General features: G+C 38.4%; 1 protein-coding gene across 4 annotated transcripts; it reads right to left on the bottom strand.

Moving 5' to 3' along the window:
- Positions 1–4,797: 4,797 nt before the first annotated feature.
- On the bottom strand, positions 4,798–16,504 carry tfap2b (transcription factor AP-2 beta). 4 transcript variants are annotated; one of them, XM_026247792.1, is made up of 7 exons: positions 16,388–16,504; positions 13,812–14,267; positions 12,653–12,710; positions 10,961–11,180; positions 10,545–10,663; positions 9,892–10,033; positions 4,798–6,672 (listed from the first exon to the last, which is right to left on the bottom strand). In XM_026247792.1, exons 1-7 carry the CDS (start codon positions 16,466–16,468, stop codon positions 6,375–6,377), a joined length of 1,374 nt encoding a protein of 457 aa, XP_026103577.1. In that variant the 5' UTR covers positions 16,469–16,504; the 3' UTR covers positions 4,798–6,374. The 4 variants fall into 4 exon arrangements, with proteins under 4 accessions (XP_026103577.1, XP_026103576.1, XP_026103578.1 ...); XM_026247791.1 differs by having other exon boundaries at positions 10,961–11,201; XM_026247793.1 differs by lacking the exon at positions 16,388–16,504 and adding an exon at positions 14,643–15,269 and having other exon boundaries at positions 10,961–11,201.
- Between the last annotated feature and the right edge of the window lie 3,773 nt (positions 16,505–20,277).

The following is a 20,277-nucleotide window of genomic DNA, read 5'->3' on the forward strand; positions in this document are numbered from 1 at the left end:
GTGATCACCTCATGTTCATGTTCTTTGCTTTGGAACTCTCAGTGAACCTCAGTGTGGATGGAAGCGCTCCAGTGCAGAGCTAAAGGAAGTAAAAGCAGCAGTGAATGAAGAGGTCATGGAAGGTGTTGTGATTCAGTGAAGCATTAAACAGAATTGAAGTTATGCATTCAGAGACTGTGCACTACCACCATTAATGACAGCATGCTCAGTTAATGAAAGATGACAATGATTAACCATCCCTACTGTAAGAGGCCTATACATTTACATTCAATCATTTAGTAGAAGCTGTTATCCAAAGCGACTAACAAATGAGGAAACTCACAAGCAATTAATAACACAGGAGCCAATAGTAACGCAATATAGAGTTTTAAAAGTAAATCAGAGCAGAACAAAAGTAGGCCTACTTGAAAGGAGAGAAATTGCTTCCTTTATTAAAATAAAGTGTCTGTTTTATTGTTGTGAATATTATTAAGTGCTTGCAAATGAAGTATGTTTTCAGCCATATCTTAAGGGGATGTTAGCGTCTCTAGGAATTTTTGAACCATAGTTTGATCATCTGACATTTTGTAAATAATTTTATAAAAACTTAATTTGTGGAAAGTGTATTTTAAATGCCCTAACATATGATCACAAGAACAAGTGTTCATCACAAGATGATGAAATCTTCTTTTTTAAAACTTATTTTCTGTCATTTTGACACTTTAAGTATTTCATGTAAAACTCAGGTTATAGAAAAAGAGCTGGAAAGTGAATAACTGAAAACAGTTCAGAGATTTTCAGTTTAGCCTGTATAGGCAACTAATTTGTGACGCTTTTGACATGAAAGAGAAATTGTTATCAAAAGAAAGATGACAAAACCTGACATTGTTGTATTATTAAAAGTGCTGTAAAATTATGTTTTGATAACTTCAGTTAACTTCAGAAATCAGTTAAACTGTCTATACCTCTTTAAAGGCACAGGTTGTAGGACCTGCCACGAGAGGGCGCACTACCAAAACAATAACAATCGTGTGGTTTGATGACGCTAAGAAGGAGCGTGGGATGATGGGATTTGTTGTCTTCTACCCAACCGCTGACGGCCATCAATCATGCGGAAATATAAATAAAGGATTTAATGGATGAGGCAACGTTTTTATAAATGTTGTGCTTGATGACATAATTTTCAAACGCGAGTTCAACGATTTGCGCAAATAGATTACATACAAAGTCAATGCAAAGATGCGATCAGACGCGTCCTCGAGCTGGTCTAGAGACGCGATGCCCCGCGTTTGGCCAGTATGCCCCATAATATTAATATTGTTGATCGTTATAATAGCATACGTTTTCTGTAAAGATATGAATTAAAACAACTCACCTGTCGAGTAAAACACAAGTTTACGGTAGCTGTTCTTGTTGACATTACCAGTGGCAGATGGTAAACAGCAATTATGTTCCATAAATAAGTAAGACAATCCACCAAAAAATGTGCAAGAACAAGTAAATAAGGAACTGCTTGAAGCAAGATAGTGGTTTGCTGGACACTAGACACTACTTCCGCATTTGTCCACACACTGTTATCATGTGGTTTCTATGTCAGTAAAGGCGGTAACAAAGGGTAACTAACGTCATTGACAGGCGACTGCACTGCCCCGTGTAACGGTTTAGAATGGGAATTTTCCAGGGGGCAAGGAAGTCGACCGGAAGTTGAAGTCGGCCGCGTGCCGCCATCTTGTAGCAGAATTTCACTTGCGTTAGCATTCCCATTGACTCCCGTTCATTTTGGCGTCACATTGACAGCGAATAACTTTACATCTGAGGCGTTTAACGACTCCATTTGTCCAATATTTATTTCTAAAGATACACGAAAATGTATAAAGGGCTCCATTACCTTCTATGTTACATTATGGCCCCATAGAAACCGTTTTTGTAAAAATAGGCTAACGATTGGGTCATAACCACTCGACTCTCTGTTGCACAGTAGAGTAATTACCGTACAGACAGGAGGAGAAGCTCGCAGGCAATTAACTTAATATGGCGTACTGGCGTTACATTTTAAAAGACTATACAAAATAATTAATCAGAATACTTACTCCTGCTCACTCACGCCAAAGAACTCCCGCTCAAGCTTGCCATCTCTGCAAGATTAACGATGGCAGTTCGCACACACAGCTAGCAGAAGATTTACATCTGTCAGACAGGTTGCTGACGTCATCAAGCTTAGTTTGAGTCTGCGCATCAGAAACGGAAGTGCAAAAAATAGCTAAAAATGGGCTTCACTTGTCTCAATTGAGTTTCAATAGGGTCGCTGTGTTCATTTCTTTTACTGTCTATGGAATTTTCTCATGATTTACAAGTAGTTGAAAATGTCCGGGCCCCTCCCCACATTTGCGTTGTTTACAGAGCCCTGTGGGCTGTTGCACAGGTAGGTGTGATATCTCAGGACATTATTAGTTCAGTGCTATCTGTGTTTGGTATTTCAGAATAATCGCTAACACAGCTCTAAACTTTCTGATGACACACCTCTGCTTTTGATGTCCTTTCGTCGACTCTGGACGCGTGTCATTGCCGTAGTAATCGCTTATTTCCGTTTGTTTATCAGCGTTGTTTTGTCTTTTCCAAATAGTGACTGAAGTGGGGGGTTAAATTAAAAAAGCCTCCATTTTTCTACGGGCTGTGTCACGCTCAACGGGCATTGACAAGCTCGCGCGCTGCTTATTATTCATGACGATCTCGAGCTGTTTCGGGATGTTGAATTGCCTATAATAATATTACACACAGAGGGGGGAAAAACAGCTCAGGATCAAATGGGCCAATTTTCCACGCCTGACACCAACTGCAGACGAACGGTCGGATCCTGCCAGCCGCTCCCGCGATAATGAGCGAGATTTGTTAAACAGTAAATTAATGAATAATGAAATATCCAGGTTGATCAGTTAGGCTCACGCTGCCTGCGGTCATCCTGCCTCGAGCAGGAATTACGCGCGCCTGGCGCGTGTCTGGATAAACCATTTTTACAGTCCATTGCGTGACAGTGAGCAGAGGGACCTACGCTCAGGTGAAGCTCTTCTCGTCCTCTCATCCCTGAAAAAAAATGATGGAAATACAAGGTTTATACCTTTAGTTTTAGGACGCCAGAGTCTGTTCCACCTCAAACCGTTTCATTAATCATGAAGCCGATCGAACAGATTTGTATTTTATGGACTATTGCATGTCTTAGCCTACTTGTTTTTTTAAGGCCTTTGTGTTTTACTCTTCCCTCTTTTGATCATAAATTAATTGAGAAAATAAAATGTATTTTAATGTCCGATTATCTAATCTTTTAGCTACATAGGCTACAAGTGCTACTCACAAACAATCATGAATGTTTGGATACGTCTTTGAATAAAATAACTCCGAATGGTTTCAGTTGTTTGATAAAATCAGGGAGTTGGGACTAATTAGCAGTGTAGCCCATAGGGCATTTTGTTGGAGCACATTTTATTTTAATGCTTGGATAAAAAAATGTCTACTACTGTTAGTTGTTTCTTATAGGCCTAACAATTTTTTTTAAATACTTACGGTGTATTAAAAACAGCGATATTACTGGTTTGGTCTTATGGGTTTTTGTATCTATATTTTTTTAAATATTTTTTTAGAGGTAATGAGAACCGAGTCGGAAGGAAGGATGAAAGATCCCAGCTTTTGTTGTTTCAGGTCCCGTGGGTGAGAGCGATGCTGGTCTTTTTTTCTGCTGAAGAGAAGTCTCTGAATCTCGTAGAGATCCACGTCGCTCGCGGACATGCGGGTGCTGCACCTGGGTCACAATACTTCACGCATGACGAGTCACGCGACAGAACCCGCAGGCCACGCGCTCCTCCGCATTAAATACACCAGCGCGAGCTGATGCGCGCGGGGACTCGCTGGGGTCTGACCTGCGGCCGGGATATGAGTTCACTTTACTGCCGCGAACACGCGCCTTAAAGGGATTGTTTTCAATAAATTTTGGCATTCTTTGCTTGCCTTTTAAAGAGACAAGAAGATACAGAATCAGAATTCTCATTTCCGTTTTTCAATCCCGAGTTTTGTTTGTTTCCGTTCTGCTGATTGCATTATGAGTCAGTGTTATAATGAAAACATTACAAGATGTTCATATGATAATGATAATATTCAGAATAATGTTAGATAAATGGTTCAGTGACAGATTTTGACATTATCTGAAAATATACTATAAACGACGCTTAATGTATTGTTGGTCTATTAGGCCTATATTGTGGTGCAATATTTTAAATACCAGCTGTATTGACATAATTGACTGCAATTTATTTATTTGTCATATTATTCATTGCCTCCCTTGGAGCTGTTAAAGCTGGATTAACAAAGTTAGCCAAAAAAAAAAAAAACAACTAATTGGTCTATCTTTCTTTATAAAGAAAACCATTTTTTTTATTTATTTGGGTGAAAACATATTTTGGAGTTTTATATTTATTTATTAATATAATTTATTAATTTTAATTAATTATCATTGATTATTCAAAAACGAATTATAGTGCTGTTTTCTTTTCTTTTTTGTAAAAATAAAAAATCTTAATCAATTCCAATGCTAGCTTAGATGCTTAGACTTCTTGCCTATCTAAAAATTAACTAATGCAAATAAAACAATTACTTGGACTGATGGCATGACTACGTAAACATTTTACTACGATGGTATTTAGTTTAGTTATTCGGAATTTCGGCCCTTTTTAATTAAAACTGCATTCTTTCTGAAACGTTTTTGACGTGTGTCTTGCGTAGACCAAGTTATAAGACAAGAAAACAAGGGGTTAACCACACAGCAACGACTACAATAAAACACACGATTTATTCATATTTCGAGGTAAATGAAAATCACCAGACAAGAACCAACTTCTAGCCTTCACCACATAACACCGTATCCATGAAACAAAAAAATACAGGATGCTATCTAAAACAAGCGTTCACCCACACAGAGACAGTCACAGATAGACGACCCAGTCTATATGTACAATCGCCCATTAAATTAGGCATAAATAAATATATACAGACATAAATAAAAGAACCTTCCTCACACAGTTAACCAAATATTTACTTTGACAGACAGGCTATAATCCAGTTTGCGGAACTGAGAAAGTGCGCACTCACGACGGCTGAGGCGAGCGCGAAAAGGCTGCGCGAGTGCGCGTGGCCGTGTTCCAGCACGCGCGGTCACCTCGGTTCTAAGGGCACAAATTCGGGACCCTTTTTATGTCTATTTTTTTTTCTCGATTAAAGCAATCTTCCATTCACCTGATGTGGGATGTAAAACCAATAAACAATATTCAGGCTATAAAATGTGTTTTCTTTGTCCTATGTTGATTTCGCTCTGTGTAAATGTTTGCATATATTTAAAAAAAAAATACATAGATGAATTATCAGTGAAATTGTTGATTCAGTTGATCAGATGATTGCTGTGTCGGAATATGTCCTCACATTTTCACAACCAAATGGCCAAGACAGCACAAGCAATAGCAGTTTCAGATACAAAGAAATACAACCAAAAAAATACAAATTTCTCCTGTTCATTCATCCTATTCTGAATATCGCCCAAGGTGCTTTAAAGAATATGTTAAATCTCAGACTGAGAACTTTAGATTCTAATGAATTGCTGTGTTTATGTAAAGTATATGTGTATGTAATGGGCTGTCAGATGGTGAATCTGTCATAGATATCACATGATGGATTAAACCATAAATAGCATTATGCTTTGCTGTAGCACAAATAGTTACACATTTACAGCCTCTTTTTGGATAAGACTCCATTTTAATGCACCGCAGGTGTTACTAAATGCAATAAAATCTCATATTTGAATATTCTGTCTCTTTAAATCTATGTGGAGCAAATTTTTTCTTTTAGGGACAGATGATTGTTTTACTGCGGGTGTAGTTTTGGTGAAGGTTGAATGGAATGTACTTAATATTACAGAACTGTGCACCTATAATTTTGTATAAGTATAATTAAATATAGTGGTTGATAATGTCTCCACCAGCATCCCAACAAACCTGTGCTCCTGTGTGCTGGCCATTATACTGATGATCACTCGAATATTAGGTATCAGATTTACGTTGTGTGTAAAGGACTGCCTGCGTCTAACATCATGTAAAATGTCATTCTTTTGATACACAAAATCACACTCACAAACACTCCTCGAATATTTTCACACTCGCACACGAATGAGATGAAGATGGTGAACGTGTCACAGCAGACTCGTGTCTTCCAGTCTCTTTTATGGTCTTGTTCCTTTCATTTCCCATGATCTGTTCCACTCTCCATCTTCAATCCAGAATGTAAAACGCAGTGTCATAAAACTAGAATCTCTGAACATCTCCAATGACTCGCCTTCCTTGATATCGTATTTCCACAGTTCATTTCCTGTGTTTTTCCTCTTTCTCTCCAGCTCCTTTGGAGCCGTCTGCAGGTGTGTGTCGGTTTGGAGTGGGGTTGTTCAGGAACATCTTGTCGAGGCTTTTAAGGGCTTCAGTCAGGTAATTCTGCAAAGCTGTGAGGGCGGCGCAGATGGCTGGAGAACCAAAACCATGTGTGATGAAGCTAAAGTGTGACAGGCAGCTCTGGATTCCTGGCTCCAGGATGGATGTAGGCCGAGAGTTTCCCAATGGAGTGCGATCTTGAGCTAACAGGTCTGTGAACTCCTTACATAATTGCCTGAGAAAAGAAGGAAAAAAGACAGAGATGAAGCCAATAATTTTCCATTATCAATCCAAAGAATTACAACCAAAATTACAAAATTGTTCTTTATTGCCATTGTAAGGTTCCATGAAGAACATTTAGAATCCACAGAACCTTTCTATTGCAACAAAGGTTCTTAAGATTTTTTAAAAATGTTCTACACACTAAGAAAAAATGGTTCTTTTAAGAACTGTTCACTGAAAGGCTCTTTGAAGAACCCAAAATGGTTTTTATTTTTTTTTTACATCATCACTGCAAAAAATAAAATAAAATAAAACACCTATGATTTGACTTGTAATCTTCATACGAATAATAAGCCTGAGAACAAATTGCTGTGATTACAGTATAAGTTTTATTGTGAATCTTTATTATCTTTGTCATAGACCATACAATGAATGTAACATCTGTGATGGACTGAACCACAAATATTTGCACTAAAGACAAATGAAGCTCAGAATTTTGACTGTTTCCATTATCACAGACGATACACAATTTCTAATTAAAACAACTAACTCTTTCCAGAAGTGTTGGCCACAGGGGGCAATGTGGTGTTTATTGGAGAGTACAAATATTAAAACAAATGTATGTTTTTAGTTTCAAAATCATTCTAGTGGTACAATGCCATTAAATAGGGCGAAGGCTTCTATTTCTTTCACAAACATCTTTTCTGAGAATTTTGGTCAGCTGCTACGAAATACCGCGAGGAGTGCATATTGCTTTATGGTTGCAACAAATGCATGCATTCAGCGATACACTACAATATATATATAGTATATTTTACGACAATCAATTACACTGACTTAACTTATAATTACTTATCTATCACAATTACATAGTAGTGTATGTAACAGTTAATGCTCTTTTAAACAATGCAATTATACGCTAAAATTCATATATGCTGCCTGATAACATTGTTTTTACGATAAACTGTTCATTTTCTGTCTGTATTGTGGATATTGCTGTGTTTACTGTTGCTTGTCTCATGCCGGAAGAATTACATTTTAGGAAAACAACTTTGACTTAACATGCCGACAGTCTGCTAATGGTACAGTGTGGGGTCTAGACATGCTGTGCCTATAGCAAGAATAGTCAGGTGGGTTTTAGGATCAGTTTAACTGTGCCCTATCCGATTCCTTTACCATCTACACAGCATTGATCCAATCAGAAAATGTCATGAAGTTTTTTCATGGCACATCAAGCATGACAAATTCTTCATTCACATTTATCCGAACATGCATCAGAAGGACGTGCTTGATCTTCTGGTATCAGTTAAAGAAATGCGACCTGCTCGCTCATGGATTACAGCATTCATTTTTCAAGAAATGAATTTAAGTCATAAGTTGAATTAAACAATCAAATGGAAAAGACATGAACCATGATTCCATTAAAAAAGCCTTTCTGCCTACCAAAGAAGCTGAAAAGAACTGTCAACTTACTGCCATGGATATTCTTATGTCTTTATGTATAAATCTACATATTTTTTTTATCTTAGTGTGAAATATTGATTATAAAGATCTCTTGAATAAAATCAAAGCCACTGCGTAGCAACTCTGAAAACCTTCATAGATCACTGTGACTTTAGCATTTGAACATTATTAAAAGAAAAAAAAATGTTAAATGAAAACTGATGATATATTAGGCTCTCACAGATCAAAAAGTAAACCAAAATATTACAAAATCCTTAGTTCATAATATCACACCCATGTTTGTTCTTCTCAGTGTCTCACATAATGATGATGTTATTGCTCAAGTTGCTCTTAATTATCTTGAGTAATAGAAAACACTTAGATAACAGGTGCTCTGACAGGTTCAAGCTTGCAATTGTTAAGTAGCTCTGTGGCGTCCCTGGGAATTATGGGTAAAATGCATGTTTCTCATCCCCCTTGCACACTGCAAGCAAAAGGTCTCCAAAAATATTCTAACAGTTTCAAAAAAAGGCTGACATCTACTTTACATAAAACTCTCAAGTGTTCACTGTCCATACACATAAAGCAACTTGAGCAAAAGCCTGCATATTTCTGAGACCAAAGCCCGTCAATTAGAATAAAGCCATCATTTTAACTTTCAGTCTACTGGGAGAGTTTCTTGTTACTACTGAGGAATATTCTGTTCTCAGCATATTTCACTCCATGAAAAGAGGCCAATGTGCATGCTTTCCTCGCTTTGTGGAATCATATAGAAAAATGCAGGCATATTTTAGCCATGTTCCCAGATTGCCTGACATATCCTACAAATAACTTCTAAACATTTGACCTCCGTGTTTCTCTGAAACTGCCTGTGTACAGTATCTGAATCTGTGAGTACTGTGATCAGTAAACATCCAATAATGATATAATCAGCAATGTAATTCAAATAATTATCTGAAACTTGCAAGGTAAATTTAAAATCAATTAAGTCATAATTTCCCAAATGAAGGAAAACAACTTTTTCATATCATGCACCCAAACCTACTTGTGTCCTGTTTATAATAATTATTATTTTAAGGTGCAATGTAATCTCAAACCTGAGCAAACGATCATACTTCAATCTTTAAAAGGTCATTTGTGACGAACAGTTCAAATGCCTCCAACTGGCAGCGTTGCAGACGCCTGCTGTGGCATCTGCAGTTGTCTGAACTTGTCAGATTTTGACCCACATTCGCGTCTCAGAGCCATAAACAGTCTTGTTGTCCACTCGGGAGAGCGCAGCGCGCCTCTGTCTCATTCCAGAGCGACAGAACGCGAGTGCCCGAGGCGCGTGCAAGGGCGGGGGGCGAGGGGCGCGGGTGCGCGCTGACTGACGGGACTTTGACAGACAGACTGTGAAAGAAGAGGCGAGGGAGGAGGGATGACCTTAGGCAAAACTTCAAGGGGAAAGCTGGCACTTTAAGACTTGAAACATTTCACTTAAATATAATGAGTTTCTAGCTCGGTGCCAGGCTGAGATGGATAAGAGACGCGTGTTTCTGCTGGACCTGAACTGCCTCATTAGAAACCAGCTAAATGTGTCAGAGCGCACCAGGCACTAAGCGGACAGCTATCAAAACGACAATCCGTGATGGATTCAACATTAACCTCGAAATGTGGCTACACATTTGTTCAGATGAGAGAGGCAAGTTGTTACACCACCAGCTTCCAGTGAAAGCAACGATAGTTAAACACACACACACACACACACACACACACACACAAACATTATAACACGTTGTGTACGTACTTTGTGGCGAGCAGCATGTTTTTTCGCGAGTGCAGTTCGTTCGGATCTGTGTGCTGTCTGTTCAGGTATTCAGACACGGCCTTTGTGGGAAATTCAGTTTCACAAATGTAGCCGAAGTCGCGAGCCAAATGAACAGCTTCTCCTGGAAATGAAAAATAAACACAATATGGTAAAACAGAATTACTCCACGTCTTCGCTTAAAATATTTTTATACTAAATTACAGTGCTACATGCAACTGAACTGGAGGGAGAGAAAGCCTATTATCTAAGCAAATGAAAGATTGCGGAATCCGGAAACAATAATTAGGATATATCAAATTAGTTGTACTGTTAAAATGTCGTTTTACTGTTTCTGCATCTGTTAGGTATTTGCAAGGAAAACCAATCAGATTAGAGAAACTCCCAGGGCAATAGGTACAATTTAATTTCACATGTTCGAGGTTCATTCTAAATTCAGATTTCCAGTTTAGGCATAAATTGTAAAATTATGATTTAACTTATAAACTATAGTGTTTTTGGATTATTATTGTTTTTTAAATCCGTACTTGTTTTCCTTTATGGTTATCCATTGTTTTGCTCACTTGAAGGGCCTTGATTCCCAAACACGTTGAAAAAAAAAATCTAAGAAACAAGAATCAGATGTTCTGCTTTACCTTCTACTAGAGACGTCAGTAAAGTGACATTTGCTGCTTTGCGTCTCCCCGCGGGCAAATTCAAGCCGATTTTCTCCAGCTTTTCCCTCAGTGATCTCCCGCCATTTTTCGACTTCGCTCTGAGGATAGCGCGGGCATAATTAGAGACGTGTTTCATGACGGATTGACAGCAAAGTAACACCATGAAGAGTGAAAATTCAAAACCAGACATGTTATTGGCAGGAGTAATTTAAAAAAATCTTTTAAAAAAAGAAAAGGAAATAAAAACCTAGGCTAATCAGCGTCCCGTCAGAAATTGCAGATGTGGCCATAAGCCTACGGTTTATGAGTTATAAATTGAAAGTACAATTTTTCGTTTTTAATCCATTGACCTCCACTATAATGTGGATTCTTGGCTGATTTATCGGCGCTCTCACCTCCGTAGGACCCCGCCCAGCAGAGAGGCGTTGAGGCACTCTGGCGGAGAAAGGCGCCGCTGGACCTCGCCAACCGTCACTTTGTATTTGGATGTGGAGCTAAGAAGCGACAAGCGGCCTGGAACCGAGCAGAAGACCTCGTTGACGTTCACGGTGATCCCGCCGATTAGACCGTCTTTGTTCATCATCAGAGAAGTGACGCTCTTGTGTGGAACTGGAACTGTGCGAGAGACACAGAAAACTGAGCTACGTCATTATAGCCTAATACAGAGCTACCCAAATTTACCGGAAATTATAAGCGATTTGATCATTAACGGTAGGCTACTTGTTTCGAAAAGTGGCGCTATAGCGGTAAAACAAAAGGTGTTATTATTTCTAAATAATATCTCAGACTAGTCACAGACAGCACAGGCCTGTGAGAATAGGTTCATATTATGTAATGTGAAATCTTGGCACACGAAAGCGCCGTGAGCTCGAGCCCTCGGCTGGCCCGGGTCAACATGCACGCGCCCCGGAGCTGCCAGCTCGTGCTCCTGCTTTCATGCGTTAATTCCACGGACAATAGAAAGCAAGCCTTGACGGTCCATAAATGCAAACACTGCGGGAAGCCGGTATTTTTTCTCTCTCTCTCTTAAATATATTTATCTAAACATGTTGCCAACAACAGCGTCAAAAATAGGCTATGGTTCAATTTGTGCAGTAGCCTAATGTTTTGCAGTTTCCAACATGATTAAAATATTAATTTTTAGATTTAGTCCCTTTAATTCAGTTAGCTACACTTTCCTGTCAGCTTCCACAGTGGCATTTCAAAACTTCTACACTCATTTATTATATTATCGATTGGTGAGGGACACATACTAATAACATTAACCACCTATTTTTCAAATCACCCCCTCCCCTCCACACACACACTCACAAGCTGACCGTCAAAAGCTGTCTCCAACTTAAGCGCTAATGGGGTAACGAGGGCGCGAGCTCGCGGAGATCTCTACAGGGGATAATATAGTAAACGAGCTCTAAACGAGCTCACGAGATCTGCGCTCAGAAAACCATCAATCACCGCGGCCACTTAAAGGCCGTCTCTTCTGGGACGGGAGGGCCGTGTTCCGTTAACTAAATCACCGGCAAACGTCCCTTATAACGGACAAATATTAACACGAGCGCAGGGAGTGTTGCTGGAGCTCTTACTGACTGCGTGAAGGCCTTATCTCAGAGTAAATATGTCAAAACCTCCGCGGAGAAATTATAGCCTATCAACAAAGTGGTGCTTCAGTGTCGACCCCCGCCCAACACCAAAAATATAAAACAAACATAGGCCTACATAAATTTGGAATTTGTGCTAGCCTACTGTTTTAATCAAGAAAAGAGACAGCTGATAATAACTGAAGCCTATAATAGAAGTTAAATTGGTCGATAATTATAACGACACTAAATTATTCGTAGTTGGATTATAACTGTAGGGCGATGATTCTAAAAATATTCAATGGCATCCAATTCCACTTGCTTTGGCTGAGCGTCCAAGGTTAAGGGAATAGGCAGGTGACATCATTTAAATAACAAATGTGGTTCAGCGCATGCGTAAAAATGTGAGCTCAGGTGTGTTCACCTGAAATGACCTTTTGCCCTAAATCCATAGAACAGTGATTTCTTCTATTAGCACTTTTTTTTTTTGCAGCCATTTTCTCCATTTACCTTTTTTAATAACTGACTGATCCAGGATGTTCATCCCGTTGTTTGCGTCCTCCACAGCCTAAAAAGGCATGAGAAAACATTTAACTTTTAAACAAATGCTACAGTCAATTATAAATATTCAGATAACTTCCACATAATCAAATTCTGAAAAATACCATAAGATTCCACCATTTGACATATAGATGCATATTTCCATCGAGGATTGAAAAAAAAACAAAAAAACAATTGGATCCAAATAGTGAACATTGGCAATTGAAAAAATGCTTTTTAATTAAGTTGTTTTCACTAACAATTCATGCAAAACAAAAATTTTCCATGTAAGTTTTCTTAATGAATTTATAAGGAAACGTAAAGTTATCTGGATTCAGCCTGTTAAAAAAACAAATACATTTTAAACTAATTTTCTCATCTTAAAATAAAAATAACATGTCAGTTAGGCCCTTCGTCAGTTTTAGCTATAGTTTTATAATCATTTTGGGAAGAGTGCCAGACAATCATTGTCCAGTCAGCTGAACAGAGACAGGCCTTATCTTAACATTAAGATTACGCAGAAACTGTCAGTTGACGAAATTAGAAATGATGTGTGCAGAGATATATTGATTTAAAAAAAATACAGATGGTTAGATATGTGAACCGAGCAGAAGATGGCTTCCTGAAGTTTTCATTTTTAGCAACTGCAAAAAGTATTTTAAGTTAACAGCAGTTTACCTCAACACAGGCCTAACTGTAATGCATTTAAATATGATTTATGACGTAAAATATTTACTCAAAAAAACAAAATGCAGCAGAATATTTTTCGAATAACAAGCAAGCCTTTAGGGCATTTACTGCTACTATTCATACGCATGATAAAGAGTCTGGATTCCGTTTATTCATAGGGCCTATAGGATATGGTAAAATTGTTTGTAATTTGTTAAAGAAAATGTCAACAGGTCAGACATTTTCAAACTCCTCCCAAAATATACAGAATAATTTCATATAGAGCTACTAAAATTATAAAGGAATAGCCTACATGATAAAAAAAATGAAGCTTTTTCGTTACTAGGTCATTCTAACCGCAAAATAAAAATTCAAAACGATTCTTTCACATCTTTGTGGAATTTATATCCCCAAAATTGAGGTTATTTTCCAAGCCAAAAAAATAAGAATCATAACCAACCTGCACATCATCCATGCCGTGCCCCAGGCCATGAAGGGACAGACCGTCTCCCATCCCCGCCTCGAGCCCGTGATGCGTGGAGTGGAGCAGCACGTCCGGTCGGCGCATGGTGGAGTAGTCCCGCCGGGGGTCCAGACCCGAGAGCTGCGGTAAAGAGGCTCGAGGCTGCGGCAGTAAACCTCCGCTCTCCGTGCCCACGTCCTGCCGCTGACGGGAGCCCCACGGGTGCTGCTGGGACTGGTGAAGAGCGTTCAGGGAGTACGGGTCACTGACGTGTGAGTACGGGTCCTGACTCTGGTGATACGGCAGCGGCTGGTACGGCGGCGGAAAGTACGGTGGTTGGAAGTCCGAGGAAGGTGTGTGAGAGAGCGGCGGAGCGCTGGAGTACGGACCCTGAGAGACCGACCCCAGCTGGGACAGTCTGGAACTGTGGCTCTGTACCCCATCATGGCGGTCCTTCAAACGAGAAAAGAATATAAATACGATTACAAACCAACAATTTGTGTTGTATTTTTTTCTATTTTTTTTAATAGCCTAAACTTTGTAGATGTTTTAAATGGCTACTGGAACGAATCCAACGATATGGAAAGACTAGGCTATATTAGCTATAGGCTATAACGCCCGCGGTGATCCAAGAAAGTACAAAAGCTTTCAAAATATTTGTGTTTTCTGACTGATTCATGTAGCCTAGTAACTTAAACCGTATCAAGAACAAGGTATAAACGCAGGATTTAAGTTCCTAAGCTCGGAACACAATAAGCAAAACCCGCATGCCACATTTTTTACCACGCAGCTACAAGAAAGTATTTTTCTTGGTGTTCTCAGACTCACCGTGGAGGAATAGGTGTGCACTAACATCTGGACGGAAAAAAGCGAGCTCGTTTAGAGCAGAAGGGCACGCGACAGCACGACACACGCTCGCCTGAAGAAAAATGCGCTCCTTTCTTAACTCCTCATGACCACACGAAGCAAAATCTTTTTTCTTTTTTTCTGCTACCCCAGCTCAAATGACTTCTGCACAGCCCTGTTCCTCCAGGTCTCGGTCCTGTTCTTCCCGATCCGACGCTCTGATCCAGAGTGCGGTGCTCCGTCCGTGCGCCTCGCTACACCTCCTCAGAATAATTGTTATTCATGACTCCTCTAATATTGCGGGAATACTTAAAGCAGCGGAGAGCAGCGGAGCGTGAAGGCGCTGCTGCAGTAAGTGACGTTCATTCAGGAGGAGGAAACACTCGTGCTCTGTTTTATCCCCTCTCTGTTTGAGGTCCGGCATGCACGGGTCCGGACCTCTTTCTTTTGCTATTGTAGTCTTTTATGTTATTGTTGTGTGTGCACAGTCCATTTATCTCCAGCAAGAACAAACGAATCGCCGGAATCAGCTGCTTTGAGCACGCAGATGGATAGAGGCCTCATTCACAAGCACTATATAGTACTCACATACTTTAATATGCATTATAATCATCAGACTTACCATAGCTATTCAGACTTTTACTCACAATAGCAAAATTAGATTCCACCATACCTACAGTTAGACAAAAATTATAAAAAGAAGCACTACTTAGAACCTATAAAAGCGTAATTTTGAGTCACTGTACTACATTAACCATAACGGTGCCCTTGTTATTCCATATAGCTAGTTTCACATGCATGTGTGTTTAAGCAGGCCAAGGTCTCTGATAAGCAAAAAATGAAATTCACGATAAAGATAAACATCAAACACTCATTGCGGTTTAAACTGTCCCTACAAGAAAAACCAAAAGCATGAACGTTTTAAAAAATGGTTTCTGCACCGACTGACAGTTTGAAGTCCTCCACTAATGGTGCTCCATTAAACAGCTCGTATAATAGTCGATTTCACGGACCGGGGTCGAAGTGTTTAATTACACGCGTGACGGTGACTGTGAGAGAAAAGCCATGTGTCTCTCTTCGGGTCGACATCCAGCGAGGCTTTTCCAAAAACCACCATGAGTCTCTCCCACGAGCTCGAGCTCATTCAGGGGAAATCCACGGGACTCCCACGCGTGACACTGCGTCCTCTTCTTCTGTAAATGCGATTCTCTTATTAATAAATCGATGGCAGGCTCTCAAGAAAATAATCCGATAAGTTTTTCAGTGCATTTAAACATCGAGATTATCTTTTTTCTTTCTTTGATTTTTTTTATGCTGACTTTAAATATCACCTTTCAACGATATAAACGTGTAAAAAGAGCGTTTAAATGTGGCTCTTTTTTGACAAAAAAACACCTATTCCCCCCCACAAATTTAATAATTTGCAAAGTTATAATATTAAAAACTCTACTCGAAACACATGACAAATAGCTACTTTTAAAGGAAATAAAGAAACCTGCTAAAATCAAAACAAAACTAGCTAGCTTATGAATATGACAAAATGCTTCTAAATCAAATGTTTACATTTGGTTTTCTCCATTTATCTAAATAACCAACATAGACCCCCTATCAATAAGAGACAAAACTTAATAGAAAAAAAAACCATGACAGAATCAACGTAATTTTTGTCGTTATATGAACCATACAGTGAAAAAAACAGATGCAAATGCAGTTTGTCTTCTCGTTACCTCGTATATATCTTCATACTTGACATTTTCCACCAGTTTCCACAGCATGTTCGCGCGCTGATCCCTGTATAACGAGTGCATTCACGTGAAGAGTGAAGATCTCAACTCTCTCTCTCTCTCTCTCCCTCTCTCTCTAAAAACGAAAAGCGCGTAGAAAAATTCCCGATTGCCCTTAACGGTGTTTGTCTGCGTGTGTGCTGTACAGTGAATGTCTAATGTTAAGTGTGTTGACTTTGAGCTGTATGTAAAGCTGCTGCAGGGCATTCACTGAGACTCCAGCTCCATCATCAGATGCACTTGAAGTGAACGCTTAACGCGGTCTGCTATTTTTCAGGACCGAATCAAAGTGTGTGCACGTTTTTTTTTAACGAAACAGAATAAAAAAGCATTATCCACATAACCTAAAATAATCAATTGCGTTGATATATAATTTAAAAAGTCATTCTTGCAAAGCCAATAAACAGTTGAGGCGATGATACCTCGGTAACTCTAGCCTAACCTACTGTTTAATCGCTGAATAAGTGAAACGCGAGGATTCTGCTCGCTCAGTTTTTGCTACAAATCTTAGTCATTGCTGTAAGCAAACATTACCTCAAATATACCAGCAAGAAAACGAGGTCAGATATCCACAGCTGCCTCTGAAACAGTTACAGCGACGCAGTGATGAGAGTCAGTCCAGTGCGCCCCCTGCTGGACAATTAAAAACATACTACTTAAACACTGGAAACTAAGTGAATAAAAAGCTCGTTTCAGGTTGACTGGAAACAAAATAACAAAACCTTTCAGCTTGTTTTGAGACGAGGTCAAACAGTACTAAACTTCATGGTATCGTAATACTCACTGTTTCTAAAATACCTGACATCCATAAGCAATGAGGTGCTCATTCCAACTCTAAATAACACACCTGCCTGTAACTGACCCCCTCAAAGCCCCGCCCCTTGGTTACTGTTGCTATCTCAGATAAACTGTTAAGAAAGTGACGAAGGGGTTAAACGTGATCAGGCTGTAAAATAGAACGCAATGAATTGTGACGTCGCTAAGTATTTAAAAAATCCCACTTTTTGTTAAAGGAATTATTAAATCACACAGCAAAGCGATTCATAATTGCTAATCAGAACTGAGGCCTCATTGTCAAATAAAATAAAAATAAGAAAATCTGGAAGCGAATCATGTGATCACGCGTTGCTGTGAACTTTTTTCAGCACTGCTGCAATGAGCAGAATCATCACACAAATGAAAACGAACACTAATTTTCCTTGTTTTGACTTATTTTAAAGAAGTATTTGGAAATGCGATCTGACACATTGTTTAAACGTAAGCTTATCAAAATGTAAGCATTTGAATGGTCCATAGCCTACAACTCAACAAGTTTTACCATATTTTTGCAGAATTTCCGCAAAAATACGTTTAAAACTATGCAAAAACACACTAATCCTCCAAAGACATTAGACAAAATCAAAAGCTTCAGAAGTCCCAAAAACCTAAAGTCTTTGGAAATAAATAATGAATAAGTAAATAGAAGCAATAAACTAAATGAAACATATAGCCTACGGTTCTAAGCAGGAGAGAACGGGTTAATTATTACAGTTTTACTCCTGCAAATAGGCTTTATATTTCTTAGGGTAGGTTTATTTCATCATCAGTTTCTAATACCTTAAAGTATTAGGGGGAAAAAAAGTTGATTCACATAAAGTGGGCAAAAGTTGCCACATAGGGAACCTGCCATTAGAACAGCCTGCTGTCTGCAACATGTAAACAATAAAGCAATTACGCAACACAAACAATTAATTAAACAGCATAATATCTAAAATAAAATGTAAAAACAAATATAAAATAAAATAAATATAAACTAAAATTAAGGTAGGCTAAAAAATTATTTAAATTATGAAATTATTAATAATTAAATTATTTTATTCCATTTAGTGTAATTAATTTCAGTGCTGCTAATTATTGGTTAATTAAGAAATTCAACACAATCACTTTCAATTTAACTTAAATCTTATGGATTTAAAAATTGGAGACTAATATATTTAAAAGCATGCTAGCATACTGAGTTTCGGGCACTGATCTAATGTTTCTGTTCATTTAGAAAGGGAACAATTCCCCCTTCCTGCACAAGAGGTCACTGGGTCTCCATAAATGCATATTTTGTTACTAATAATTGATTTGTATTGTCAACATTTTGCTACATCTCCTAATATTTTCCAGAATGATTTAAACCAACTAAATCTATACTGTGGGACATTGTTGTCCCTCACACTGTGAGACCAACGGAGTTCACTGATCTTGACCCAGTTTCATGTCAGTTTCTCAGATCTGTTTCATTGGCCATTAAGATCCTGCTTGACTTATGGAAGAGTGAAAATAATCTGTGATTAATGTTTCAGCAGCCCTGCTGCCATAGAGAACGTGCCAGAGCCAAACACACTGGCACGCTCACTCTGGGCATGTCTAGAGGCCATGACAGATGTCCAAACAGTTTGAGAGAAAGTTGGCTCATTCTGAACAGACTTTGATTAGAATTCAACATAATCGCACATTAAAATTCTCATAGAACACAAAAACACATGGGCACACATAGATTCCCAAACAATCTTGCCAAAAACATGTTTTGTCACATTTTCAAATCATAAAAGCAGAGAATATAAATAAATAAAAAACTAATAATTATTACATTTGCTATTGTTAGTTGTCCACATTTTTTACTAAAATTAAAATGTGCACTCCTAATAAAAAATATGTGAATATTTATATGCACACTACATATATTATATAATTTGAACATGGTTAACGTGTGCGAGTGTAACATTGCCTGCAATTACACATGCTGGCCACCAGATAGCGCGCGAGTAACGTGATAAAGATCCGTTGTGTCTCTGTTGAAGACCTTTAAAAGAGGGAAGAAAGTCTTCAACTATGATAAACCAAGTCCAGATGCTTCAGATTCTTCCTGTTTGTACGCTGACTTGTACAAATAATAATCTTTACAGACAAGTTTCCCATTGGCCCTTTAAAGTTCTGTCTATGTGGAAATTTGCCCATTAAAAAATATCTGGTGAAATTCAGGGATGTCATTACTTGTAAAAACAATTCATAAAGTAGACTTTTATATTTATTTATTTAAATGTGAATAGTTTTGCCAATGATCGTGCAATGAAAAATCGATGGTATGGTCACTATATAAGTAGCCTATAAATAGTCTAAAATGCTTATGGTTGGTATAAATTTTACTTTTAAAATAGATGTTTGTTTAAATAGATTGAATAAGTGTCAATTGTTTGGTTGTGAGTAGCATGGCTTGTCTTTATTTTCTCATGAGGACTTTTCATTTGCATTTTACTTTTTGAACTTAATTAGTCTACTTGCTCCCCGCATAAACTAGGTCGAGTCGATGTCTTCACGTATTAAATGAAAGCCGAAACTTGATGTATTGAACGTCACACATGCATTAGAACTGCCCAAACTGATAAAACACACTCGTGATCAATAAATGCGCTAATTATGCGTCAAGGCTATAGTCGCTGATTATTGAGAGTACTGAGATCACACAGCTGTTTCCTCCCAAAAAAAATAATATGCGAATCTCTTTTATCTTGTGCAAAGCTTCGCATCGATCTGTCAGTCGGTTATTGACTTTGTAAAGCCTTCCGGTGCAGCATCGTGTTGGTCTTTCTGCGCAGTTAATGATCTCTTCTGTTTGGTTGCTTATTTATTCTACATCAACTATTTTTTTTCTTCTAAATGTATTCCATCATAGACCGAAGAATCATGGTTTGCTGCATTGCGATTGTTTTTTAGAATGAATGAAATCCAATAATTGATTAATTATGGAAATTCTCTCTTTAATTATTTTAATTCAGCATTTTATTTTAAGCTCACTGGGTATTTTC

This window comes from Carassius auratus, unplaced genomic scaffold (assembly GCF_003368295.1).
Source record: "Carassius auratus strain Wakin unplaced genomic scaffold, ASM336829v1 scaf_tig00016351, whole genome shotgun sequence".
NCBI lineage: Eukaryota > Metazoa > Chordata > Actinopteri > Cypriniformes > Cyprinidae > Carassius > Carassius auratus.